Here is an 11,414-nt window from a genome sequence, read left to right as displayed (position 1 = left end):
TCAGCCGGAGAGGAAGCGCCAGGGACCTGCCGGGGTCACGGCCCGGCTTGGGGGGCCGGGGGGCGGGGGACACAAATAGAAAAGTAAATGGCCTGTGCTTCCGATGCTTCCGGACTGAGGAGGGGGAGGGGCGGCCTCTGGGCCAAAGGTGTGGTCGCCTGCGTGCTGGGAGCTGTGACCGCGGGGTCCCCAGGTCCCGACCACATCCCCCTGGAGCCTCCGGGACAGGGCCGGGCTGCCCGGGGAGGGGGCTGCCCCAGGGGCCTCTGCGGTCCCTGTGGGCCTCCCCCTCCCCGTCGCGGGGGCACCTGGTTCGGGGCTGCAGTGCCCTCAGCCCGGAGCTGGCCCCCCGGGCGCGGGGGGGGGGCGGGGGGCTGTCTGTGGGCTCCTGGCTGGGCGCTGGGCGCTGGCTGCGAGTGTGGGTCCCTTGCTGCCGCCCCCCGCCCCGCGTGCTGCTGTTTTCCTTCCTTCGGGAGACGGGCTTACTGAGCGAGCGTGAGGTGTCTGGGCTGGGGACGCGGGGTGCATGGAGGGCCCTGTTGTCCCGGCTGCGTGGTCCCTGCGGGACAGACACCGGGTGGACAGTCCTGGGTGGCCCCGGGGCCGGTGCGGGAGGACCCTCAGGTGTCCCCTGAGACTTGGGGTGCTCGTGGGCACCAGAGAGGGAATGCACGCCTTCACCTGCGGGGCTCCAGGGGGCGCGCCCGGGCGCAGGACGCAGGCGGCAGGCCCTGAGGGGCCCGGGGAGGCTGTGAACAGCCTGAGCACGGTTCCCGGGGTCGGGGGGGCCATGAGGGGTCCCGGGACCAGGGGTCTCTTGGGTGCAAGGCTGACAGTTTTGGGGTTGCTGAGTGCGGCCCCAGGCGGAGCCCCCGAGGATGGGACCACCTGCAGTCCCACAGGTGAGGGCCCCTCTCCAGGGCCCAGTACGTCCCCGCCGGACCTCCTGGGGGGCGCTGGGTGCCCGGCTGGCCGCCGGCCTGTGGCTCCCGCCCGCCACCTACAGGCCACTGCTCATCATGGGCCACACCGCCGCGGAACGATCCGGGCCCCAGTGCCTGGCTTCCCACTGCACTGCAGGGCCCCACCCCACCCGCGGATGGGCGCCAGGGCTCAGGGCTCCCATCAGGGGGAGGGGCTGTGGCCCCAGGTCTCTGGCTTGGGAGCTCCCTCCCTGCTGCGTCCACTCCGGCTTCCCCATCACCCTGGGCCAGACTCCTGCGATGCCCGGTGGCAGCCCCGCAGCCCCGCCCTCTGCTGGGTACTCCTATTGCGGGGGGGGGGGGGGGCGCCGCCTGGGCATCGCCCTGCAGGGCCCCGGTGCCCTGGGCTCCCCTCATCTGCAAGCTCAGGGGCCTCCATCCAGATGTGCCAGAACACACCAGGTATCCAGCGGCCTCTGTGGCCCATTCCTGAGCCCCTGGAGGTGGAGGCCACGTGGCTTCTCGTGCGGGACAAGGGCCCAAGGTGGCTGTCCAAGAGCCCCCCGCGGTGGTGGCAGGGAAGGCCCGGGTTCTTAGCGGACAGCTCGCGCTCCCTTCCGTGTCCTTACGTGGGTGCCATGCAATGGACAGAAAGTAAAATTCATAGAGTTGCAAAGGAAACAGGTTATCAAAGTATTTCCTAAAATGTGTGATATGGAAACCCAAGCGCTCTTTTTTTCCTTCAAGATTTTATTTGAGGGGATCCCTGGGTGGCTCAGTGGTTTGGCGCCTGCCTTTGGCCCAGGGCACCATCTTGGAGTCCTGGGATCGAGTCCCATGTCGGGCTCCCTGCGTGGAGCCTGCTTCTCCCTCTGTCTGTGTCTCTGCCTCTCTCTCTGTGTCTATCATAAATAAATAAGTAAATTTTTTTTTTTAAAGATTTTATTTATTTGAGAGAGTGAGAGAGAGAGCAGGAGCAGGGCAGGAGCAGAGGGAGCAGGAGAAGCAGGCTCCCCGCGAGCAGGGCTGGACGTCAGGACGTCAGGACCGGATCGAGCCCGGAGCCGAAGCAGACGCCCACAGGCGGGAGCCAGCAGGCGCCCCAACCCAAGCTGCAGGTGTGGGCAGCAGCGTCCGGGCCACGGGCAGGACAGTGGTGGCAGGAAGGGGCCCTGGTCTTTGCTGTGCTCAGTCCTGGCACTGCTGCAAGATGTGGGTCGTTGCTTCATTCGCAGCCCGAGGAACCACATGCTTCCACTGGAGGCCGACGGGAAGGATCCAGGGGTACGGGCTGAGGCTCTGCTCCCCACTGGCCACGTCTGCACGCGCTCCCGTGTGGTGCAGCCCCGGGAAGCAGCCGTGGCCGAGCCCAGCAACTCGGGATGCCCAGTTGTGGTGCTTGGAGATCTTCGGCACGACGGCGAGTTTGCTCCGAGAAATAAATCCTCAGATCAGCTCACCCCGTCTGTCTGAGGCCTGGCTGGGCGGCCTCCCTCCCGGGCAGCACCCTATGGGCGACGGGGGCCAGCGCAAGTCCCCGCCGCGTTCTCCGGGCTTCTGGCTGGCTCCTGTTTGACAGGACCCCAGCCAGCTGCTGGTCTTGCCCAGAGCAGGTTGACCCTGGTGTGTGGCTCCAGCTTCCCAAGTGTCCCCAGACCCTGGAGGCTGCACACACGTTCAGGCCACGGGATTCTGGCCCTAAAGACCTGCTTGGTTGGGGTGGGTCTGAGCTATGGCCCCAGCTCACGGTGCCGGGCACGACCAGAGCTGGTGTGCAAACTGGCGGTGACGTGTGCAGCATCACAGGGTGCACGCCTCCGACCCGGAAAGCCTGAAGGCGAAGTGAACTTCGCTCTCAGGAGTTCCTGCTTTTCCTAGAATGACTAAGGAACCTCACAAGTAACCACGCTGCCCTCTCCGCTTTGGCTGCTGAGAAGCTCCGTCGGATCAGCACCGCCGAGAGCTCGCGGCCTGGCAGCCCAGGTGTCTGGTCCTCCCCTCTGCCGCCTGGTCTCACACCTGCCTGCATGTCAGTGGCCGTGGGCCCAGGACACAGACATCCGTCTCCTGCCTTGTACCTCGCCCAGCCCCACTGTAGGGCACACCAGGGACACCTGGAAGGGGGCGGGGTCTGGAGGGGATGCTCCTCTGTCCGGGCAGCCAGGCCACCCTCACCTGGGCGCAGTGGGCATCCGCAGGAGCTCCAGCAGCCGAGCTGACCACTGACGTGCTCGCGCCCCGTTCTCTGCTCTTCACCACCTGCCGCCGGGGCAGCAGCCCCGTGAGCGGACGACACGACCACCTTCCTTTCACAGATGGGGAGACTGAGGCACAACGGTCAGCGGTTGGTTTGAAGTGCAGAGCGCGGGATTCGCACCGGCAGCTGCCCCGGGGCGTCTCCGGCTCCTCTGGCACCTTCGGAACCGGCCCTGGCCTCTTCCAGACCCTGCATCCGGCTGCAGCCCCCTCCCCGCTCGGGGCGCATGTGGGCCAGAGGGCGCAAGGGGCGCGGGGGGGGTGGGGGTGGGGGTGCGGGGGTGGGGTTGGGGGCGCGCGGGGGTGGAGGTGGGGGTGCCAGCGATGGGGGGTGCTTGCGGGTGCGGGTGGGGGTGCTCGGGGTGGCGGTGCGGGGGTTGGGGTTGGGGGCGCGTGGAGGTGGGGGTGCGAGGGATGGGGGGTGCGTGCGGGTGGGGGTGCGCGGGGGTGGGGTGCGGGGTCTCCCGCGGGGCGCGGCTGTCCCGGGACAGCACAGCGCTAGGTGGGAGAAGGACTCCAAGAGGGCGGAGAAGGGGACGGCCGGACCCGGACGCGCCTTCGCGGGCCCCATGGAGCCGGCCCACGGGATGCTCGGGCGGAGGGTCCGGGAGGGACGCCCGCTGGCCCCGCGCTACCGCAGCGCCCTCCGCCGGCTCACCGGCTCGCGCGGGGGCTTGTGGGACTGCGAGTCGGCCGTCCGCGTCGGCCTCCCGCGGCGGCCCGCGGCGGGACTACAAATCCCAGAAAGCCACGCGAAGCCGCGTGTCTTCTGGGGCTTGTGGTCCAGCGCGGGGCGAGCGCGCGAGGCTGCCGGCCGCGGGAACTACATGTCCCAGGGAGCAGCGCGGCGACCGCGGGGGCCGGGGGTTTGAACGGAGGGTCTCCCGCCCGCGGCGGGGCTGCGTCGGCTGCGACGGGTGCGGGCGACGACGACGAGCGGGGCAGGGGTCCGGGCCCGGAGGCCGAGGCTGGCGCGGCGGGCGCTGGGGGCCCTGCCCCCGAGGCGATGATGGGCAAGGAGGAGGAGATCGCGCGGATCGCCCGCAGGCTGGACAAGATGGTGACCAAGAAGAGTGCGGTGAGGGGCGCGGGCCGCCGGGACCCCGGGACCCCGGGCCCCGCCCCGCCGACCCCCGCACCCTTCGGGCCGGGCGACCCCGAGCGGCAGGACGAGGCCCCGCCCCGGCGGAGACCCTGCCCGGGGCCGCCCGGCCCTCCCCCCGCGCCCGCACCGCGGAGGCCGCCCTGGGGTCGGGTCGGGCCGGGGTCGGGCCGGGGTCGGGCCGGGGCCGCCCCGCGGGACTCGGACCCCGCGCACCTGCCACCCGCCTCCGTGCCCCGCCCTCCCGGCCCCGCCCCCGCCCGCCCGGCCCGGGCCTTCACCGCAGAGCCCCGCCCGCCCCGCCCGCCCCGCGGCCTGCAGCCCGCCCCTCCGCCCCCTCCGAGTGCAGGCCCGAGGCCTGTCCTGCTGCAGAGGCCCCTGTGCCCCATCTGCCCCCCCCACAGCAACCAGGTCTCCCTAATAAATTCTTTCCCTTCCCTAGCCGGGACCCAGCCAGCAGCCTGGGGAGTGGGGAGATGTTAGAGACCTAGGGATAGAGCCCTGGGAGGCCTGACACCCGGCAGGCCTGGTGATGGAGCCCCTGGCCCCGCGGGCTGGGGCCGGGGAGGCTGGAGGAGGCAGTGCTGCGGCGTGGGGGTTGGGGTTCCAACTTCAGGCCCTCTTGAACTCCGAGACCCTCCCTGACAGCCTGCGTGCCCTCCCGTGGAAGCATCCTTGGTGGGCGGGACCTGCCTTCAGGGTGCTGGGGGGCCCTGGCTGGCTCCCCGACAGGCTACACACACACAACCCGCTCTTCCCCGGGACTGTGAGCGAGTAGCAGGGTGGAGGAGGCGGCTCGGTCACGCGCAGCCACCCCAGACCGTCCGCTTGCTCTGCCGCTTTGGACACTCTTTTGTGTTAAGCCGACTTGTCCTGGGGTCCTTGTTGACCAGGTTTTGGACAGGGGTCTACGCTGGGGCCAGAAATGGGGCCGGCTCCCACTTATCCACTCATCCAGCAAGCAGCAGCCCCCTCCCCACACGGGCATCGTGTCCCTGGGAGGCCCTGGGCCGCGCGGAGCTAGGGGGTGGGGACAGTCTAGCTGTTTGCAGTGATGACCAAAGAAAGAAGCTGCTTCCTGTCTTGAAGGAGACAACACCCCCCAGGTGGGGACAGAGATGGGTCACGGAACCCGCAGAGGGCTGGGTGGGGCCAGGTGGAAGCACTGTGGAGACCGAGGTGCAGGAGTTGACGGCCCCACGGGCCAGGAAGTGCCTGGTGCCCGTGAGGCTCTCGGAGGCCTGGGGACCGGTGATGGGGAAGTTGGGAGCTGGGTTTGTGCCTCTGGTTTGGAGCCACAGGAAGCTCATCAGTGAGCATCGCTGTGTCCTTGGCTCGGACGCTCCCCCCTACCTGAGGAGGTCACCGTAGGGCTGGACTCTGCACGTTCCTAGGTGGGGGGGGGATGTGGAGGGGGCTGCAGAGCAGAGGCGCCATGCAGTCGGCAGGGGATGCGGCCTGGGCTGCCCGGCACGAGGGTCCCACCACCTCGAATGGCCGGGCCACGTGATTCCTGCCCTCTCATGTCAAGGGAAAGAGCCACACGTTAAAACACACCAGTATGTTAAAAAGTGAAGCATCTGTGGGAGAAAGCAAAGTGGGGGAGGATGGGGTCAGGAGGGACCTCACCAAGGTGTCATCTGAATAAAATTTGGGAAGAGGGAGGGTACAGAACTGCAGATATTTGGGAGGCATTTCTCTGGCAGTGGGAGCAGCAGGTGCAAGGGTCTTGGGGCAAGCAGCCTGGCACAGTTGAGGAACCTAAAGCTGAGCCCGGAGTGGAGAGAGCAGCCCGTTTGTGCAGGGCCTTGATGTGGGGAGGGCTCTAAAGAAACAGGTGTTGGGTGGGCAGGGGCAAGGTGGGGGAGGTGGCTGGCCTGGAGAGATTGCTGGGACTTCAATCTGGGTGTGGGTGGGTGGGTGTGTGATGGGGGAGGTGTTTGGCCTCAGCCGGGGTCGCTGACCTTGCCTGGGTTGGCCCCTGTCAGCCGGTGATGAGGTACTTTAGGAGGGGCTGCGCGGCCCACGAGGGGTCTGGGCCTGGAGTGGGCAGTGAGCACCCCTGCCCCCCCCACCTGGGTGCTGTCCTCCCGCGGGCGGGGCTGCCGGCCTTGGAGCTGTTTGCTGCAGCTGTGGTTTGGTCAGTGACCTGGCGCTGAGTTTGCAGAGCTGCTGGCTGTCCCCGCGCAGCTGACCCCGGGTGGGTCTCCAATCTGTTACTTCCGGTGCCCCCCGCCCTCGTGGGTAGGAGGAGGTGGCAGTGCACCCCGAGACCTCGAAGCCCTTTATGAAGGTCCCCCTTCTTCCAGGAGGGAGCCATGGACCTGCTGCGGGAGCTGAAGGCCATGCCGGTCACACTGCACCTGCTGCAGGTAGGGCCCTGCGCGCCTCCTGCCCGGACGGCTCCTGGCGCCTGGCAGGGCCTGTGCGTCCTGGAGGAGGCCCCCGCCCTGCTTGCCCCGGAAGACGGGGGGCATCTGAGCATGGCTCCCCCTCTTGCCGAGGCTCCTGGGTTGCACGTGGGGCAGCAGCCCCTGGCGGGGGTGTGCACCTCGAGAGCTGGGCCCGCCCCTGCCGCGCGGGAGCCTCGAAGGGTCTGGCTGCCTCCCCAGCCCCGGCGCTTGCCTTGCAGTCCACGCGTGTCGGCATGTCTGTCAACGCCCTGCGGAAGCAGAGCTCCGACGAGGAGGTCATCGCCCTGGCCAAGTCGCTCATCAAGTCCTGGAAGAAGCTCCTGGGTGCGGGCCGGCGGCGGGGCTGACCGCCCGGGCAGGGCATCCTGGGAGCGCTGGCCCTCGCCGGTCAGCGGCGTGCTGGTGCTGGCGGTGCCGTCCCCGCGCCCGGGCCGCCGGGCCCCAAGCTGGTCTGGGAAGGCGGGGGGCTGGGAGCAGAGGGGACCCACCGGGAGCAGGAGAAAAGGAAGTTGAAGGTAGTAGCAGGGCGGCTGGGGCCTGGAGGGAGCTGGCGCAGGTGAGGAGGCCCTGCTGAGGCCGAGGGGTGCGGGGGGAGAAGGGGACACGGCCGGCTGCGAGCAGGCCCACCTTGGGGCCCCGGGGGGGCCCCCTCCCTTCCTGCGCCTTCCTCTGCCTTCCTGGGCCTTCCTGGCTCCGTCCAAGCCCTTAGGGTGTTTGTCGTGGGGCTCTAGTCGGGGTGGCCGTCAGCCCATGTGTGCACAAGTGTGTTTATTCTGGCCGTGTCGGGGCTGCTTCGCCTCCTGTGGGACGGTCCCCAGTGCGGGCCAGGGTTTCAGGAGCCTCGTGGGGGACGCGCTCAGCGGACGGCCGCTCGCTGTGACCCCTCAAGGCCCAGCTGGGGAGTGACCGCACCTTGGCTTTGTCCGGGTTTCAAGCGCTGCCTCTGGGGGGGCTGTCACTCGGGGCTCCGCACCAGGGTCACTTTGGGCAGGTGGCTGTCCTTTCTGCCAGGACGGTAGACCCCAGGGAGGCCTCACAGGTGGCCTGTGCGGGGGTAGGAAAGGGCTTGGGGGCTGTTCCTGGGCCCTTCTGAGGAGGGAGGATGGGGCCCCAGGGTGCAAGGCTCGGCTGCCAGGTCCCGGGGCCGGTGGAGATCTGCTCCCCTCCCTGGCCCGGCCCCACTAGCCAGCACCCCCTTTCCTGGCACCTGCAGATGCTTCAGATGCCAAAGCCAGGGAGCAGAGGAGGGCCGGGCCTCCGCCCACATCGTCCTCCAAGGAGGCCCCCGAGGCCAAGGATCCCAGGTAGCGCATCTGGGGGGCAGGTGCGCACCCTCCTGCTCGGCAGATGGAGGGTCCTGGCCACACGGAGAGCCCCGGGGGCCCCCATGGCCACCCCACAGTTCCACCTCCTGGGCGTGGTTCTCGCTCCGCTCTGGCCGAGCCCCCTCAGCTGGTGTCCTGCGCCGCTGAACCCTCTCCCTATCAGTGCTCCGGGCGGGCAGTCATGGAGACGGGCGGGCAGTCATGGAGACGGGGTGCTCCGGGGGTGCTCCGGGGTGGGTGTGGCCGTAGGCTGCTTTGCCGTGGGCAGGGGTGGCGGGGCAGCAGGGGCCGAGCTCCGCGCGCGGCGGGTGGTTGTGCTGGGCTAGGGCTTCATCTACCGGCTGCGGACGTTCCCTCCAGGAGGCCCCGCTCCCCTGACGTGTGGGGGTCACAGGGTCACGAGACGCAGGGGTGTGAGGGGAGGGGAGGACTGGGTACCTGCGGCCTGGTCAGCAGGCGGCTTGCCAGGAGTGCCCAGCCCGTCGGGAGGCATCCACGCCGGGTGGCCCGGTCCTGGCCGCCTGGAGGGCAGAGGCCCCTGCAGTTGAGGCTGCCCCAGTGGTGCCCCCTTCTGGGGATACGCCCCGCCCAGTGGGTGTTCCTGCCTCCAGCCCACTGGGCAGTCCCCTCAGGGCAGGAGCATGGGCTGCATCCAGGTGGGAGACGCAGGGTTTGGGGCTTTCTGGGGACCGGTGTGTCACGGGGGTGCCTGTGCCCCGCGCGGGCCCGTCTTTCTCCAGCCGCAAGAGGCCAGAGCTGCCCAGGGTGCCGTCGGCCCCAAGGATCACCACGTTTCCCCCGGTGCCCGTCACCTGTGACGCCGTGCGCAACAAGTGCCGTGAGATGCTGACCGCCGCCCTGCAGACAGACCGTGAGTCCCCTGCCCGCCGCCCTGCACCCTGAGTCCGCGGGGGCTGGACTCCGCCTGCCCACAGCGGCCTGAGTTCAGAGGGTTCTCGGGGACCTCCTCCCCCAGCCCTTGCAGCTGAGCCAGGTGGGGGCAGGGGTCTTTGGGGCCTCAGGTGCTGGGCAGTTTGGAAGCGGCGGTGGAGTCAGGGGGCAGCTAGTCAGGGCTGCTTCTTGCAGATGATCATATGGCCGTTGGTGCGGACTGCGAGGGCCTGTCGGCCCAGATTGAGGAATATATCCTTTATGCAGGGTGTGGGGTCTGGGGGTTTCTGGGGGAGTCTGAGGCCAGCCAGGCCTGGCTTCCCCTGATGGCCACGACCCCAGTGCCCTTGCCAGGCAGTGGGTCAGTTGGGTGGGCTCCCCCCTTGACCAGGAGGGCCCTCTCTGGACTGATGCTGCCCGTCGGGGGGGCCTGGGTCACTGGGGCTCTGAGCCTGGGGCTGGGCCTCGGCCAGGGTTGGGTCGGGTGGGGCCCTCCCTCTGCAGCCCCTCCACTCGCTGCCAGGTGTGGGGGGCACACTGAGCTGCCAGGCTCCCATCAGGAGGCCCTTGCTGGCCTCCTGCGCTGGCCCCGGGGTGAGTGGAAGGCAGCAGTATTGGCCTCCGGATAGGTCCTTAAACACCTGCACGCATCTTCCGGGACGTGGGGAACACGGACATGAAGTACAAAAACCGTGTGCGGAGCCGCATCTCCAACCTCAAGGACGCTAAGAACCCTGACCTGCGGCGGAACGTGCTGTGTGGGGTCATAACCCCCCAGCAGATTGCTGTGATGACGTCGGAGGTGAGTCCTGCTGCAGGGGCGTAGGGGCCACCGCTGTGGGCAGCGGGTAAGGACCACCGCTCCTCGCTCAGGAGATGGCCAGCGATGAGCTGAAGGAGATCCGGAAGGCGATGACCAAGGAAGCCATCCGAGAGCACCAGATGGCCCGCACGGGGGGCACCCAGACAGACCTGTTCACCTGCGGGAGGTGCAGGAGGAAGAACTGTACCTACACGCAGGTGGGCGCCCCAGTGACCTCACACGCCCGGAGCCTGCACCTGTGCGTGGTGCTGTGGGGCAGGGTCCACACCTGCACCTGCACACGCGCCTAGTGAGTGGTGCTGGGGCTCCTCCTCCCTTGCCCCACAGCCCTGGGCCCCAGGAAGCAGTGTCTCAGGTGGTGCTTTGCTCTGGGAGCTCTAAGTGGGGGGCCGGCCTCGCCCAGCATGGGGGGGCCCAAGCAGGAGGGTGGGGGCAGTGTGCTGCCTGCAGTGGCCGCAAGACTGTGCTCAGACCCGTGGAGGTGGACACGGATGTGGACCTCGAGATGTGCCAGGGGTCCCCGGTGAGGTCCCCGGTGAGGAGAGGAGGTGTGGGGTCCCCCGGGGGGTCGAGGGGCTACGATGCCAGCGTTGCCCGAGGATACGGATGGTCTCCCCACACTGTGACTCTCGGGAAGACCTGCTCCAAGTGACTGAGCCCCTGGGGCCTGGGTGGCCCCCCCTCACCGCAGCCCTCCCCGCAGGTGCAGACCCGAAGCTCTGACGAGCCCATGACCACCTTCGTTGTCTGCAACGAGTGTGGAAATCGCTGGAAGGTAGGTGGGCGTCTGGGGTCCTGTGGGGTCTTCGTGATGTGAAACGGGGCAGCCCTGCCTCCGGGCCCGCGGGGGTCCCGGGGGTCTTGGGTTGACGCCTCTCATCCGTCCGCTGCAGTTCTGCTGAGCCCTCCTCGAGATGTGTGCGAAGCTTCGGGCTGTGGCCAGCACATTGCCGCGGTCTTCCCTGCGTCCTGTCGACAGACACAGCTTCTCGAGACCCACCCTGAGCCCACCCGAGCACCCCACGGGGCTGTGCCCCCGGCACCCCCGCCTGGCGTATACCTTTTTTCTTTTCCCCAAATTATTAAATGTTTCTTTTTGCCATCGTGCTGTCCTGGCCCTTGGCTCTGGTGGACCAGCAGTCCTGGGCTGTGAGCTGGGTCCCCCAAGCCCCACGTCCGGCCCTGCCCCCTTCCCTGGGACCACTCTCCTCCTGGGAATCAGGTGACACTTGGGCTTGGCCCTGATGGAACAGAGATGGAGGGAAGAGCCCACTGGCCCTGAGAGGGGCCCTGGGATTCCAGAACCCCGGGGGCAGACTGGCCGCACGCAGGGGCACGCACAGACACGGGGTTGGGGAGGTGGCCTTCGGCACACGGGACCCCAGGGCTCACGACCTCCCCAGGCCCTGTAGATCAGGGGCCCCAGCCATCCATGGCGACCTGTCCCCACCCTGACTCTGTGCCTGACGGTGGACTGGATGGGGTGGGCCCCACACTCGCTGCAGCTTTGAGTTGCTTCACCTCCCGGAAATTCAGGTAATGGGTGGCAAGCACGAGCCTCGAGGAGGCCAGGAGGACGCCCCTGTGCGTCGTCACGGGGGCCAAGCCCCTTCTGGGGCTGCTCCTGGATCTGGGACAGTTGTTCTTTCTTGAGTCTCCCCCCAAATGTGGAAAGAAAGG

At 68.5% G+C, this 11,414-nt stretch overlaps 1 protein-coding gene across 2 annotated transcripts; it reads left to right on the top strand.

Moving 5' to 3' along the window:
* Positions 1–3,559: 3,559 nt before the first annotated feature.
* On the top strand, positions 3,560–10,836 carry TCEA2 (transcription elongation factor A2). Of its 2 annotated transcripts, none has more exons than XM_041733144.1 (10): positions 3,560–6,481; positions 6,591–6,653; positions 6,914–7,019; positions 7,909–7,999; positions 8,761–8,891; positions 9,107–9,163; positions 9,559–9,713; positions 9,785–9,931; positions 10,438–10,509; positions 10,628–10,836. In XM_041733144.1, the coding sequence occupies exons 2-10, from the start codon at positions 6,600–6,602 to the stop codon at positions 10,634–10,636; spliced, it is 822 nt and encodes a 273-aa protein (XP_041589078.1). In that variant the 5' UTR covers positions 3,560–6,481; positions 6,591–6,599; the 3' UTR covers positions 10,637–10,836. The 2 variants fall into 2 exon arrangements, with proteins under 2 accessions (XP_041589078.1, XP_041589077.1); XM_041733143.1 differs by having other exon boundaries at positions 3,561–4,257.
* The last annotated feature ends 578 nt before the right edge of the window (positions 10,837–11,414 follow it).

Source organism: Vulpes lagopus, chromosome 18, assembly GCF_018345385.1.
Source record: "Vulpes lagopus strain Blue_001 chromosome 18, ASM1834538v1, whole genome shotgun sequence".
Classification (NCBI taxonomy): domain Eukaryota; kingdom Metazoa; phylum Chordata; class Mammalia; order Carnivora; family Canidae; genus Vulpes; species Vulpes lagopus.
The sequence above is the reverse complement of the archived record's forward strand: the minus strand, read 5'-3'. Positions and strand labels throughout refer to the sequence as shown.

Excerpts from the sequence above, each read along its gene's own strand:
- TCEA2 (XM_041733143.1), top strand. The coding sequence starts at position 4,186 with ATGATGGGCAAGGAGGAGGAGATCGCGCGGATCGCCCGCAGGCTGGAC. Across the intron at positions 8,000-8,760 it reads CCCGAGGCCAAGGATCCCAG|CCGCAAGAGGCCAGAGCTGC; the intron begins GTAGCGCATCTG and ends GTCTTTCTCCAG. Across the intron at positions 9,714-9,784 it reads TTGCTGTGATGACGTCGGAG|GAGATGGCCAGCGATGAGCT; the intron begins GTGAGTCCTGCT and ends CTCCTCGCTCAG.